Source organism: Styela clava, chromosome 14 (genome assembly GCF_964204865.1).
Source record: "Styela clava chromosome 14, kaStyClav1.hap1.2, whole genome shotgun sequence".
NCBI lineage: Eukaryota > Metazoa > Chordata > Ascidiacea > Stolidobranchia > Styelidae > Styela > Styela clava.
In genome coordinates, this window is record NC_135263.1 from 9394632 (window position 1) to 9409941 (window position 15310).

The 15310-nt window shown below is 32.1% G+C and overlaps 1 protein-coding gene across 1 annotated transcript; it reads left to right on the plus strand.

Annotated features, from left to right (window-relative positions):
* The first annotated feature begins 2114 nt into the window (after nucleotides 1-2114).
* LOC120341449 (uncharacterized) lies at nucleotides 2115-15310 on the plus strand. Its single transcript, XM_039409953.2, has 16 exons — nucleotides 2115-2263; nucleotides 6127-6264; nucleotides 6549-6650; nucleotides 6886-6992; nucleotides 7783-7876; nucleotides 8505-8601; nucleotides 9968-10068; nucleotides 10197-10364; nucleotides 10604-10687; nucleotides 10855-10994; nucleotides 11204-11349; nucleotides 11931-12218; nucleotides 12393-12476; nucleotides 12620-12715; nucleotides 12923-13084; nucleotides 13318-15310. Exons 1-16 carry the CDS (start codon nucleotides 2189-2191, stop codon nucleotides 13563-13565), a joined length of 2130 nt encoding a protein of 709 aa, XP_039265887.2. The 5' UTR covers nucleotides 2115-2188; the 3' UTR covers nucleotides 13566-15310.

Genomic DNA, 15310 nt, shown 5'->3' on the forward strand with positions numbered 1-15310 from the left:
CAGTATATGAAGAAAATACAAAGATATAATCAATGTTTTTACAATTTGATATAAAAAGATAATATCACGAACTAGCAATTAGATGACTACGTTGCATATTTACTGTATAAAAATCTCGCGCCAAATTCATCCTTTCGTGACATGTTGCATATGGAAGTCGAATGAATCATTATAAAAAGTAAAAGTAATATTAAACTCCTTTAATCGCTAAACAATAGAGATATGTGAAAGGAAATGGGGCATGACTTGAAGAATCGCTCAAAAACGGGAAGCTTGACTTCTTGAGAGCCTATGTTATCCCAATCTATTGTTTGACTTGATGATCATTCCACGGATCTTTGTTTTAATGGATCCGCTCATCTTATGCAGGAAGTTCTAAAAAGAGTGTTAGGGTAATATTAATCACAAACATATTGTGTTGTCTTATTATTTTATATAAATCTCATATTATAATTTACCGGATATCCACATACCGTCTCATCTTCGAGCATATGACTCTGAATCGAATATCTTAAAATAATTAACAGATGCTCCTCACGTATGCACTTTTGACTGTTAATTTTTCACTTTGGTATTTCAGAATAATATTCAATAAATCTTCTACTTAATTAAAATCTAATTATTATTCAAAAATGTGATAGTGGACACTACTCGCCAAAAGAAGTTGCATGCTTGTATGTTTTTAAAATTACCAATTACCCACTAGAATAGGCTTCCAATGACCAAATGGTCAATTTGATAAAAGGTTCAAATATCAGTTAAATATACTAACAAAACTATCTCATACGTTGCAACGTATATTGTTGATTCAATAGCTTTTTTATATATTAAAATTATATATTATTATCATTATTTGACATTATAACAATAATATTCCAAAATTTTAGAAATATAACATTTTAAAAATACTGGGCATTTTGAATAAAATTGCAACTGAAGTGACGAAGATTCATTAAAAACTCTAAAAACTGCTGAAAACATCTCATCTATTTTTTTCACGTATTCTAGAAAAATTAAACAGACATGTATCATTGTTCATTTGTTCATCATAAAAGGTCAGGACTACAAAATTTATATTAATATATAATTAATATATATAAAAATAGTCTATATGTTTGATTTTGGACTTCTTCAAGTTGAATTGCGTATGTAAATTTTATGCCTAGATTCTAAAAATCTGTAAACGACCAAAAATTTATCTTTGTTGCCAACTGCGTCTGAAAGCTTTCTATAGAAATGTTTTTTCAACTATTGCATCTATAAAATAGGCAGTGAGTATGGAGTAATGAATGACAATTTAAACAATTTCCACTGTGAACTGTGAAAGCTTATTATATTAAGTTGTAGTAGGACTAACTAACTGACAATGACTTCGGTCAGTTACTAAACGCTTTCAATATTCCTTCCAATATGATAGTGGTTTTGTTTTAGAGAAACATCGCAAAGTTACAAAACGACGTGATGCGAGAGAATAATTTATCCGAGAGAACAATACAACATCGACGATCAACCAACCACACGACTCCGTTCATTTCTCTTTTTATCTCTATTTTTGTTTTGTTGATAAAGGTCTCTCGTTCTTACAATCGTTTAGCGAACGGCATGATGTGTTTAGGATTAACAGGGATCGCATTTTAGTTTTCGGATACGATGCGGATAAGACGGGATGTAGAAAGGAATAGATTTAGATATAATTCCCCGATTTCAATAGAAGTGGGAGACTTGAAGATAACCTATTTAAATGCGTAGATGTCTTCAAGTGTGGTTAAACGTTTCTAGCCCAGTACAAGCTGGGTCGTAAACTGTGCAAAGTTAATTGATATATGCGGATGTAATATCCTATCTATAAAAACATGAGGCAATGTGCATGAGAAGGTATTTTTTAATGAGTTAGATAAAATGAGAAATTTGTTGTGGTTTGAAATTTTCATTATAGTTTTACGGAGATAAATGAGTTTTTGTGTGCGGTTTTAATGAAGCGACTTACGCGATTTGGTTTAAATACTACGGTTTTTTAACGAATATCCCAAATTATTATTTCCTCAACAATTTATTGCTATATTTGAATTGAACAGTTTGGTCAGAATAATAAATAATATGTTCTTTGGTTTCAGATTCAATTAAGTGAAGTAGTAAAAAATATTTAAAAGTTTTCAAAGACAATTGTCCACACCCTACAATTCTCAAAATGTCTCTCGGTCTTATGATGAACAATAACTGGGATCGAATAAGCATGACTTCTCCACAGCTTCAAGCGTACAAGGTATGTTTTCTATTTTTAAATTGGCATGTTCATCTTTTCCGACATTTCACCATTAAAGTTAAAAATAAAAGTTGGTATTCATCGGTATGTGTGATGCGTGTGTTTTTGGATCAAAAACTTGCTTTTGAAATCGCTAATGGTATCAATTACACTTTATGGTTTATTATTAATTTATAATATTAATCGAGCCGCGTTCGAGACATCGGAGTTAGAATAGCAGGTTGAGCGAAAAAAAGAGTTTCAAAACCTGCGGAATAAGCGCGTACACTTCGGAGTAATTGAAGGTGTGCTCTTGATATTTTCTATAATATACACTTCATTGTCATGCTTACAGTTGCACAAAGTTATACATCGTTACTGTTATAGACTAGATAAAACACTCAGTTGTATAAATATGTAATATACTTTTTTTTGCTTTACCCATATGCTACCTTCCGTTTGCGATTATTTGCGCAAGGACGTCAGAACTTGGGACAAAACCATTCACTAACTATGCAGGATTACTATAATAATACTAAAAGATTGTCTGAAATTTTTTTTTTTGCAAACATGCTTTTTGATGATATGAGTTTTACTTCCATAGAATTTGTACATTTCCATGTTACTTCTGGTAACATGAAAATGGCATTATTCCACACAATTACAAACATCAATTATAGATATATTTGCGGAATGATAGATTGGGGAAAAATAAATAAATGAGATTAAAATAAAAACTGTTTATGGATATATTTCGTACACATTTAGCATGATTTAAAAATTAATCGTACACTGATGAAAGCATAACATTCGAAATATTTATACTATTTCTGTTCACTCCAACATATTTTGATAACAAATAGTTATATGAAAGTCAAAATTTCATATATGATAATCACGCCCATTAAACAAAATCAGCACGAGCATCGAACGAGGATAAACGTATCCAATCAACATCCATCGCTAAATTTCGCGTCAGTCACAATTCGAAAAATGGCGGCCCGATTGTGGTTTCGTCAGCGTCGGGCTTACACGTAAAGTAAATTAATAATATTTTTGTCTTTCGATTTCCGTTGGAATTATTAGCAATCAGGCGACTATTAATCAAATTATATTCATCTGTCCATATTACCGAGAAACAAAATGAATCAACAACTAGTTGATACAAATTAGAATGTTAATAAATATCGTATATCCTAACTTAGAAAATATTAAAAGTCGGATGATAAATCACCAATTTTCCCATTTCCTTCGCTACTTATTATTGCTCAATTCAATTCATGTATATCAAATGACTTAACAAAATGCAAATTGACTTCGATGGAGGGGAAACACAAATCTATGCGAGCTCTCATTACACTTCTTCCTTCGTCATTCAACTAACAAAACAATCCAACACGACAAAAGAAAACAAATCAAAATTATTGCATTTGTGCTATGAGTAAAAAATTCAGAAGTAAATGAATTTATAGGACAAAAGCTTCATAAAAAATGCAATTGTTTTCGTTTTGCCTATACTCTCATCCATTTGGAGTTTGCAACATTTTTGATTGCAGAGAAGCGGTGAGTATAATTTAATAGTTAATGCATCTAAAACAACATTTTCTATCATAACTTTAAAATCTTATTCATTTTCATCTATTTCTATTTTAGCGATAGTGGATCCGCTCTCGCACACGCCATTAGCATGTTTTAATATACTGCGGTTTGTACAGACACCTGATGTTGATATTAAAAAACCAAAATTAATATCCACACAATGATAGGGTGTCAAACACGTAATGAAATGGGTTTTGCATTGATATATGTTTTGTTTGACGCAGCCAAATGGAATTCTATTTATGACTTGTTTTGTAAAAAGTTCTTGTAGTTTATATTATGTAAATATTAGAAGATAAACGACATAAAAAGTTTCTATATTTTGTGACTTCAATGTATTCCATTGTATGTGAACATTCAATTTTGGCAAAAAAAAACAGGTCGAAACTGCATATCTGCAAATACATACTTTATTTTATTAATATAATTTGTGAGTTTCATAAAAACAAATAGAAGAGCTATTTAGAGAGATCACGCCTATTTCAACAATAACCTGAAAAAGTAATGAAGATGAATGCTACTTGATATCATATTAAGATTAATCTAAAAAGCCCTTGGCGCAAATGAAATCTTGTTGGTGCATGGCACCAATGGATTTGTTATGAATGAAGTTTATATTAATCCTACCGCTAATGTAAATCATCTAACAAATAATTGTCAATCAAACACCAAATCATATATCATTTAACTTGACTTTACGATTATACAAAATATACATTATACAAGAATAAAATAAGTAAACTCAATCGACACAACCGCTTTTTGCTGTTCGAATATGCACCATATTATATTTTCATTTTATGTCACGCGTTGCTCAATAGGCCGTCACAAACAAAAAGCTAAATACGCGTTAAGAGGATGACAAAATAACGACTCGGAATTTTGAACCCACAACTTGTCGAACAGATTTAGAAATTTTGGCGGTGATCGCCATTTTAATGATATATGCAATGGTGTAGGGAAAGCCGACATTGGACCAAAGTTTAAAATATGGCAACTATCGGGGCTACCTGGGGAGTGATATATGTTTTTAAACACATAAGTTATTTTTTCCCAATATTCAAACTTATCTCTACAAGCACAATAAGATTAGCATACTGTTAATATTTCGAGATCCATGTTACCAAACGTATTCAGTATAACTCCTATGAGTGACTAATTGACTGTGTTTCCGATAAACTATAATCCCCCATATTATTTCATATATTATATTTTATTATAACACCATTGTCTTTTAATCCAGCAATTATTTTGTTGTAGTACAATAAATAGCAACCATGTTATTATAAAATTAGTTTAAATATAAAATAAATACTAATTAATATTGAAACTGTTATAATTGAGACGGATATCGACGTGACATATGAATTATATTTGTACAATCATGATTAGCCCGAGATACAGAATATTTATTTCATTTCTTTTTATATTGTCACGCATTTTGGTAAGCTTGGTTTACAAGGAATGTTACATATAACCAGCAAGCAAAATGCTTCGCTATTGGTAAGTCACTCCCACGTGTTTCAATTTCTTTACTTATCCGAATATATTCACGATCGAGCAAGGTCCATTGATGGAATCTATCCGGTTTATATTCGGATCATGCTCGGGAAGTGGAAATATACATACTGATTGAAACACGAAGTTGTGTAATAATATACAAAACATATGAAATGTTTTAATATTCGATATTTTTGCAAAAGATATTTTACATATGTCAATATTGATGTTTTTACACGGTTTTCAATCTTCTTATACAAACCTGGCATTTTTTTCAAGTAGTTATTATTTTAAAAAGATAATCGTGTATGACTTCAAAATAAATAAATAAAAAATTAATTTTTTTAATGTTAAAATAATTATTTCAATTTTAAATAATATTGTTATTGAATATAAATAAAACTGAAGAACAAAATTTTGCTGTGTTTGACTTGATATGAAAATGTAATGTTTTAATGTAAATGTCATAACATACGACGTGCCGCATTATTAACGACATAGTTAAGTAAATAGTACGGTTGAACGAGCCAAAAATCGTTTACGATGTGCATAGTTATAGAAGTATTTAATTTACGGCAAGGGAGATTAAAATCTTACCTTGTATTAATGAACATATTGTAATATGTCTTGCTTAGGTAACTGTTAAATAATGGAACATATTTTAGGTATGGTTTACAACAAAATGGAAGTATAATATTACCAGCTAATCATATTTATTGTTTTACTGTGCACAAGTCTATTCCATATATAAATATATAAAGAGTGAATATTTTCTATTTCAATAGAATGAGAGACCAGTGTACAGTACGCCACATCCAGTTCAGAGCACTCCAGCCAACAACGAATGCAAACTGGTAGAACTGAGAGGAGTCAATATTGCAAGTTTTATGATCGGCGGCGAAGAGTTCATTTGCTTGCCACAGGTATATATTCCATAACCACTCACATTCTCGATAACCAATATTGAAAAAAGCCTGATAGCTGTCACTTTCTGTCAAGTACTTGTGTCTGTCAGTAAACTAATGATGTTATATTTGCTCAGTAATGATGATAATGTAAACAAATTTTGCGCAGCGAACACTGTGTGTGTGATATTATATTATATACCATCATATTTCGCATGATATATGTTTTTAAAAGTTACATAGATAATGAAGTATTTGATTCCCTTGTATTTCTATACTTTCATGCGGTTAAAATGTTACAGGTTTTTGACCGATTTCTCAAACATCTCGTCGGAGGATTGCACACAGTTTATACCAAACTAAAAAGGCTAAATATCGCACCAGTTGTTTGCAATGTCGAACAGGTAAGACAGAGTCACATTATACTCAAAAATTTACAAAATAATATTCTGAGCGTGAAACAGAAAAAGAAGCGAAAAAAAATAATAACCGAAAGAGTTTCGTTGGATAGATAATAATATACTTCCGACAGGGTTTGATAATGAAAAATGGTATTATGGAATGATTATTTTTATTTATTTTGCGAAGTCTAATTTATGAAACATCTTCATCATAATTATATTAATATTATTATCACAGGTTCGTGTTTTGCGTGGACTTGGTGCCATTCAGCCGGGCGTCAACAGATGTAAACTCATTACACGAAAAGACTTCGAAACTTTGTATCAGGACTGCACCACTGCAAGGTAATCAAATCGGTAGCAAATGGATGGGCGGAAAATAATGATAAATGGAATCGAGTGTTGCATAAGAAAGAATTTTTCTTGTAGCTTCCACAATGTGGCTCGCGTGTCCTGCGAGTTCATTTCCTCTACCCTGCTGTGAATTTACATAGGGGGTGGTTTCATGACATTTCATTAACAAAGTAGATGGCAAATATGCCAAGTCCATCACCTGAAACAACACGACCATAATTAAGAATATTTTAATCTTATTGCAAGAATTTTGATGACACCTCAATTCAGAACGCGCGCCATTGCACCACGCCCCCGACGCGAATTTAAGTGGAAATTCGTGTATTTTTGTCAGGCATTTTTCGTCATAATTCGGTTTGCCCGCTGATTTGACATAATACGCAGCGGCCGTTCAATTGCTTCGTTGGGACAATTCAATTATACTAATGTTTCAACTTGACATCACCAGCACAAAGAGGTTTAATATAGAGAAAACAGCGCCATATTGTTTGATTTAAGCCAATATTTCTCTGATTGAATGAGAAAATGAATCTTCTCCTAGCGTGAAAACTTTTACATGTTTGTGAGATTACCCAAAGTGATAATCGACAAAGTTTTCAGACAATCGCTATCACTTTTCTATTGTCATGGTTATCGCTTTGAAATATGTTATTTTTTACCAATCAATAACTATCTGTTTGGCACTCGAACTGTTTCTCTATTCCGCACTACTCGCATGTCTATTGTTTCTATATAAATATCCAAGATAAAAACATGTAATTTTCAAAATATTCATTTTTAGTCGTCCAGGTCGTCCTCCGAAACGATATCCGATTCTTCCACCAACTGAACTTATGAATCACCACCCAGGAGCTCGATCAATAAATCCAGCTAGGGTAAGTAAGCTAAAGTATAGATATGTGGTCAACGTTTGTAGATTAACAGACTAATTAGAAATGGGGTTAAACCCATCTCTCCCTCTCTCATTTTATCACGCGTAATTTTGGGTTGATTGGAATAATAAGTTTCTTACTTGTATTGCACAATACCGGTGTGCTTTTATTGGTGCATATGATAAAAGAAAGTTTTTTATAAGAGTAACTTTCAAACATTGTTCAAAAACAGATCCACTTTTGTCTTTGTGTTTTTTATATAACAGTGAATGAATTAAATTTTTGGTAAACAAAAGTACAACTTAGGAAAACGGGAAATAACTGTCAGAATTCCACATAAATGCATTAGTTACTCTACCAAATTGAGAATATGAAATGGTTTCCATTTTTGAATGATCAGGTGACAACATATTCTACACCGTTGAACTTGACTGGTTCCAATAGATCATCCTTCTATTAGAAAAAGTACAATCTTACTATATGGCATGTTAGAAGAAAACGCGATCGATTTCCATCTTGGTATCATATTTATCAAATAGTGGAGAAACAAACATCTATAACATATCACCAAGCTCTATTTTTCTACAATGCAAACTATTATATAACCAAATATTTTCACCTCAATTCACAGGGCATCATGGGAGCGGCTGACCTCAGTAATTTCCATAAACGAATGAGATTAGATCACGAAGCAAATTTTCACCAGCCTACACAGCCAGAAAGAAGAAGTATGTTTGCTTTGTGTTTGTTATTTGTTAAATTTCGTTACTAATTTGAGCATTGTTTTACGTCTGGCTAATATGTAAAGTCTGGCCCACACAATAGAGTAATTGTATGGCACGATACCACAAAAACTATACATCTATCTATCATCAGATCATACTTACGATTGATTTAGTTGCTACAAAACCATATCTAAATAAGTGCCTAAGTTAATATGTTGCTATGGAAATACCATAATTATTCTAATGCAAAAATAACTGCTTATAGTCAGACTCTATATCCGCATACCGTGCTAATAAAGCATATTTGCATAAAGGTTAATTGAAATAACTGGTTTACATAAACAGATAAATAGTCCATTTTAGCGCTACGTAGCTTAATGTAATTCCTGATATATTTATTGTTATACTAAAAGCGAACAAAACTAACAGGAAATTACAAAGACAATAGAGATGTCGTTATTTAAGTGTTTTCTATCTAACTGTTCGAAGGAAGCCAACGTTTTTAATTGTTTGTGATTCAATGTACAATATATAAAATATTATTATAACAAAGTATTTAAATATTGAAATGATTTTCCATCATATGAATATGCTTATAGAATTTTAAGTTGTTTTTAAATCCGTTTCCACAATTCTCTGAATACGTCAGAATTTTTTTTAAACGATTCGGTTCATACTTTCGGAAATAGAAAACGACCACATTTTCAATATGATATATGCACTTTCGAAGACATTTTTGCGCTTAATAAATATAGAGTTACCATAGTAAAATTTACAAATTTCAAGAGATCCCTTCTTTTTTATAAAAGATAGGATTAATAAAAGCTTACCCAGCCTTGTGTTAACCATAATGAAATTACATACGTAATAGAAAGACTGGCTTACAGCAAAATCTGTAGTTATTTTTCTGAACACCGTAAGAACACAACGTTTATGAAATATAAGTAGAAGACCAGCATACACTGTTGAAATATTTCGTAAATTTTGGCGATAAGCTAAAAACTCTTTTAAAAAGAGGCAGCATTGGTACTTGAACGCCACAGACATTGTATTAAGTTATATTTTAAGAGACAATTTATTGACGCTTATACCTGGAAATTACGTCGGTTAACATCAGAATCGTAAATAAAAAATACATTATCCAGACTTGTTTTTCTACATACATTTATAAAAGACTATAAAATATCACTCATATTTACTAAATTTTGACGAAATAATTTTCTGGTTATCAGTGATACTACCGGATCATATGTTAGAAAATTATTAACTATGATTTCGGAACCTCACACGAAGTTGCTGCTTTTTCGTCTTATTTTTTTTTGTATAACCTTCTCTTTTACAAATAAAACATTGAATCATTTGATTTTAGTGAGTACCAGCCCTACAAGAAGAAGTCCACCTACACCCAGAAAATATTCTTCAGGTCCAGGGGCAGATGATCTTTACACAAATGCTAACATTTACATACAGGTATAGTATTTTTGATCTTCGTATAAAAGTATTGAAAAAAACAAGAAATAACCACATTAGGAGTTTCTTATTTTATGACTAAAAGACAATATTTTGGGCTAAATCTGACATTGCATATCATTTTACAGCAAGCCATACGAAACCACTACCATCAGATTATTGCGAATGGAATTCACAATGGACTCAACCTACAGCATACTCAAATGAACGCAGCACTTGCACCCCTCATCGGAATGTCAAATCCAGCGTTGTTCAATGGTGCCATTCCGCCGAACATTCTGAGTCAATTCAACGAAGTACGCATATATTATTACTTGCATGTATTATTGAACACGGTTCACTTTTAAAAAAATCCATTTTTTTCCGAATATATTGGATGAAAAAGCTAATTTGGTCGCATTTGCCATTTTGAAAAAATATTTATCGAGAAATTAAAAAGTATCTACAGACAGAGCCCTAACTTCATTAACCTACTATATGGTAGGCAAATTCCTAACATTAAAAATAGTAAAAAAAATATGATTAACATTGATAGATGGCAAGGAATCCTTCAAATGAAGAGGCTGCAAGTTCGGGAACGAACTCGGGAGCTGATCGCGACCAATCCTCACCAATACAGGTATTATTAGACTATATGTTATAATATATACAGGGTGTCCATAAAGTCCTGTAATAATATATTTCAACTCAAAAAAAGAAAGAGTGATTACATTTTTCGAATAAATTCCAACGTCAAAACCAATCAAAAGTTTTCATTTGGTAAAAAATATGCTTTGATTATAACAGAACAAAGATGACATGGATCATTCAGGAGGATCGCCATATCGTTCAGGAGGAAATAGAAACTCTCCATCGTACGAAGAATCAAAACTTCATCCATTTCATAAACCAAAAATTGTCGACCGTGAAAGCTCGAATGAACGAAGGTACTTTTTTAATTTATTAACAATGTGGATTATTTGTATGGTTTTAGTCTTCAATTAATGAATAAATACGCTTTTTATTTATTGTTAAAAATTGTCGACCGTGAAAGCTCGAATGAACGAAGGTACTTTTTTAATTTATTAACAATGGGGATTATTTGTATGGTTTTAGTCTTCAATTAATGAATAAATACGCTTTTTATTTATTCAAGACAATCAAGAAGTGATGTTGACCGCCATCTAGATATGTGCAAAAGAGAAGAATCGCCTCGTTCTATTGGATCACCAATGGAACGCAGAAGTATTGGAAATATCAGTGTGTCTTCTTTCCATTCACACAAGATGCCATCTGATGCAGGTATTAAATATGATCGTTTTTAAGCTTTTGTCATAAAGATGAAATAAATCTATCATTGATTTGTACAAGTATACAAAATACCATAATTTTATGGCGTTATAAATTGTATTCAACGTTCAACTCTTCTATAGGCCTTTCCCGCAACCAATTCTCCTAACTTGACTGTATAGATAAGACATACCAAACTGATTTGAGACCTCTCAAAATGTTTTGGTATGCTGGAAGTAATTGTCCAGAAGTCCGGCCGTACTTTTCAATTGATACATTTTTATAGGAAATACATTTACATAACGACAGATCTTCAACAGATGAAGGAAAGAAAATGTTACTCATTTAGTAAAGTTCACTGAATCATATATACCCGAGTATGATAAAGCTTAATTCTAGTCTGGGAATATAAATGTTATCTGGATTATGTTCATACAACAACATAAATGTGGCAATCAAACGAAATTGTTTTATTTCAATGACCTCGCCCTAAACAATTGGTATTAGATTCGATGACATATTATATAAGATAAAAATCCCTTTCTAGTAAAAATCCTGTGAAATATATTTAAATTTGTTGATATATTCAACAGATAGAGATAACGACCGCCGCCAGTCCTACCCTGGTGATGATATCGATGTCTTTGATTCTCAACACATAAACGGACAAGAATTCAACAAAACCAAAGAGGAATCCGATGCCCTTCCCGATTCGCCGGTCGAAAATGGGAGTGATTGGCGTCCAGAACATTCAGAAAATCCGATCAATGGTGCCGCCAGTATTTCTTCGATGCAGACTTTGCTGAACAACATTCAAGGATTGCTAAAAGTAGCAGCAGATAACGCAAAGCTACAAGATAAACAATTATCTTTTGAAATCGGTAAGTTACACAAATAAATTAAATTTTATTCTCAAATGCTGATGAATCGTTAGTTAGTATTCATCTAGATTTCTATACAGAGAATTTACATATTGTGTATAAATTACAGTTCTTTATTTGCTCATTTTGTATTTATTCGATATCGCTAAATTACTATTTGACATATATTTGCAGCTGAACTGAAGAACAGAATAACCAAAGAACAAGAAATGAGAGCTGAGGTTCAAAGAAAACTCGAAGAGAGCGAAAGAATACGAGGTAAAATTTCTAAATTACCTATTATTATGCGAACAAACCACTTATTGATTTAATTTAATATAAATAGACCCAAAACAGAATAAATAATTCTTGGTACACAAACGAAGATTTGTTTTTGAATTCTGTCTTTTGTTCTTTATCAGCCTCAATACAAAGAAAATTGACCCGTGAGAGAGAAGCCATAAAACATCTTCAAGAACAAAACTTAAACGCACAGGATAAATGGCAACGAGGAAATGGTAAGAAAAAGTATTATTACAAATTGGTAATAACATAGCTTGTAAAAAAGCAGTGCATTATCATAGATATCGTCTCGATTACTATTTTTCTTCACGATCGATAAGCAATCTCAAATTCAAAACATTTTTGTGGGGGTTACACATAAAATTTTTTAAGCTGAAGAAGATATGCATGCCTTTAATTTGACTTTATTTTAATTTCAACAGTAAAATCCCCAATGAATGATAATGATCGAACCTCATCAGTTGATGAACAGCATTCTCCTGTTGCTCAGAGAGAATTATCGCCAGTACTTGCAGGCAGACATTTCACATCTGACAACACCAATGCTGCCAATATCCAAGCCTCAACAGCCATAACGCCGACAGGTGAGACCATTTCTGACTACTTATTTAAAAATGCATCCATCACATTTACTTTTATAACGTAGGTTTGTTGGTAATCGATTTTGCAATGTGCTTGCATGATTGTCGAGTTTCATCATCTACTATTACAGCCCTTACATGTTGATCGTTCATTGATATAAAACTATAAAAGTAGAAAATATTTTTCTATTTTTAATTAATAAACGTAAAATTACTATAGTCTATTTATAATTCAGAATTTTCTCCAATGTCATCATCACCATCTGTCGTATCACCAGGCAGTACAGGAGAATGCTCAGCAACATACTGGAATTCGTCTCGTTCGTTAGTTGCCGAACACACAAACACAGCAGCTGACATTACTAATAACAGCAACAGAACACCGTCTCCAAACCAACCTTCATCTCCTATAAATATGTCGACTACCGGTGAAAGAAATTGGATGCCACACGCCCTCGTCCAGTCGACTCCTTGCGCCAAGTGAAAAGACAATTTCAACACAAGAATGATACTAGATTTGCCAGCCTGGGCCTTTAGTGTGAAGTAAATGCAAGTGTGCTGAAGTATAAATACTGTCAGATGACCAGTGCAGCGAAACAAAAGAGAGGGTTTGCGAAAGACAATACCGAATTCTCAGACTCTTATAGCACTGCGGTTCGTCGGATAATTTTGAGCACTCAACAAAAAATCATTGTATACCCGAGAACGACACCGATTACTGTCTAGTGAGATTTTTCAAGTCACTGGTCTGTTTGCATCAAAAATATTGAGTTCTTTCTTTGAGATAGCGGAATAATATGGCTTGAACTGATTTTGTTTGATTTTTTTTTTGTTTGTGCAATAAAGAGATGAAAATAACCAATAATATAATAATTTGAACGCAGTATGCCAAGTTGAGAAATTTCGAAAGAGCAATTTTAGTATAACTTTCAGACAAATGATAAATTTAAACCAATAATTCAACCGTGCATTCCAGAGCAACTTATTTTATACGCAACAATTCCGGAGTTTTTATAATGAATGAATGTGAATACGACCAGATCAAATAAATGCCCTCACTTCAATTAATCGTTCAGCTTCCGAAACATTGAAAAAAAATGATTTTAAATCACATGAAAACGTGTCTTTATGTATAGCTGTAAAATTTGAAAGTTTTTGTAATATATATCAACAAAACGTCTACTTATTTTCGAGCTATAAATGCAACAAATGACACCATATTGCGGAGGGAAATAGGACGCCATTTCCGAGCATTTTGTGATAGATTATATCATCACATTGGAGGTGGATATTGGATCATAATAATAACGAAAGACGAGTGCGATTTCCGTTATTTTAATTGTGTATAACTGAATACAAAATCGATTTGAATTTAACTGGGTCAAAATTCAAAGATTATCGGATCACGCATGAAACTTATATCTAGCTTGCCTTTCGTGAGAGCGTTTTTTTAATCCCATGCATAGTCGTAGATATTTTTACCACCCAGAAGTCAGGATGTATTTCATAATGTGATAAGTGGGTTGTATTTCCGCTGTTGACGTTTCATATGAATATAATCATCTGTGTATTGTTATTACTAATTCATTTTATTGTTTTTGCAAATCATTCAACCCTCTTATTGCACAATGTAAACAGGGTTATGAATTGCTATAAGCCTGTTTTGGCGTCCGTCACAAATTACGAGGTTGTGAACAACAGATTTGAGGTAAAAATAATTAAGCGAATGACACTTATTTATGTGACACAGAATTATTCTTATTTTGCCCTTTGATCGGAAATTCCAAAATAATATTGATATTCTTGTGTTTTACTGCTTTTATTAGCTTACCTTGAACTATGGTACACATACTAAATCACTCTACAAGGTAACAATTACAACTACAATTATAACTGCCGATAACGTACTCTGATAAATGAAAGTAGTAACCCGATTGGGAAATGTTTTAGGGTCATTCAACTCCCAGCATGCTTAACATAGATAACCTTCAGTCAATATATATTTAATAAAGTTTTATTGTGACGTTCTAACATAAATTTGGCCTATTTCTCGTGGTCATATAAACTTGAAAATCATTGTCATTGACCACCAGTTTAAATTTTTTTCAATGAAAATTTTGAGTTCATCAATCAACAAGCTATAACTAGAAGTTATGGGCGAGCTTCAAATCACTAATCATCATAAGGTGTGGGACATATACTAATAAAACCGGAACAAAAAAGTAAAAA

Bases quoted from the DNA above. Each gene is read 5' to 3' on its own strand.
- LOC120341449 (XM_039409953.2), top strand. From the start codon at position 2,189: ATGTCTCTCGGTCTTATGATGAACAATAACTGGGATCGAATAAGCATG. The intron at 6,651-6,885 runs GTAAGACAGAGT...TTATTATCACAG, and splicing joins TTGTTTGCAATGTCGAACAG to GTTCGTGTTTTGCGTGGACT. The intron at 12,716-12,922 runs GTAAGAAAAAGT...TAATTTCAACAG, and splicing joins TAAATGGCAACGAGGAAATG to TAAAATCCCCAATGAATGAT.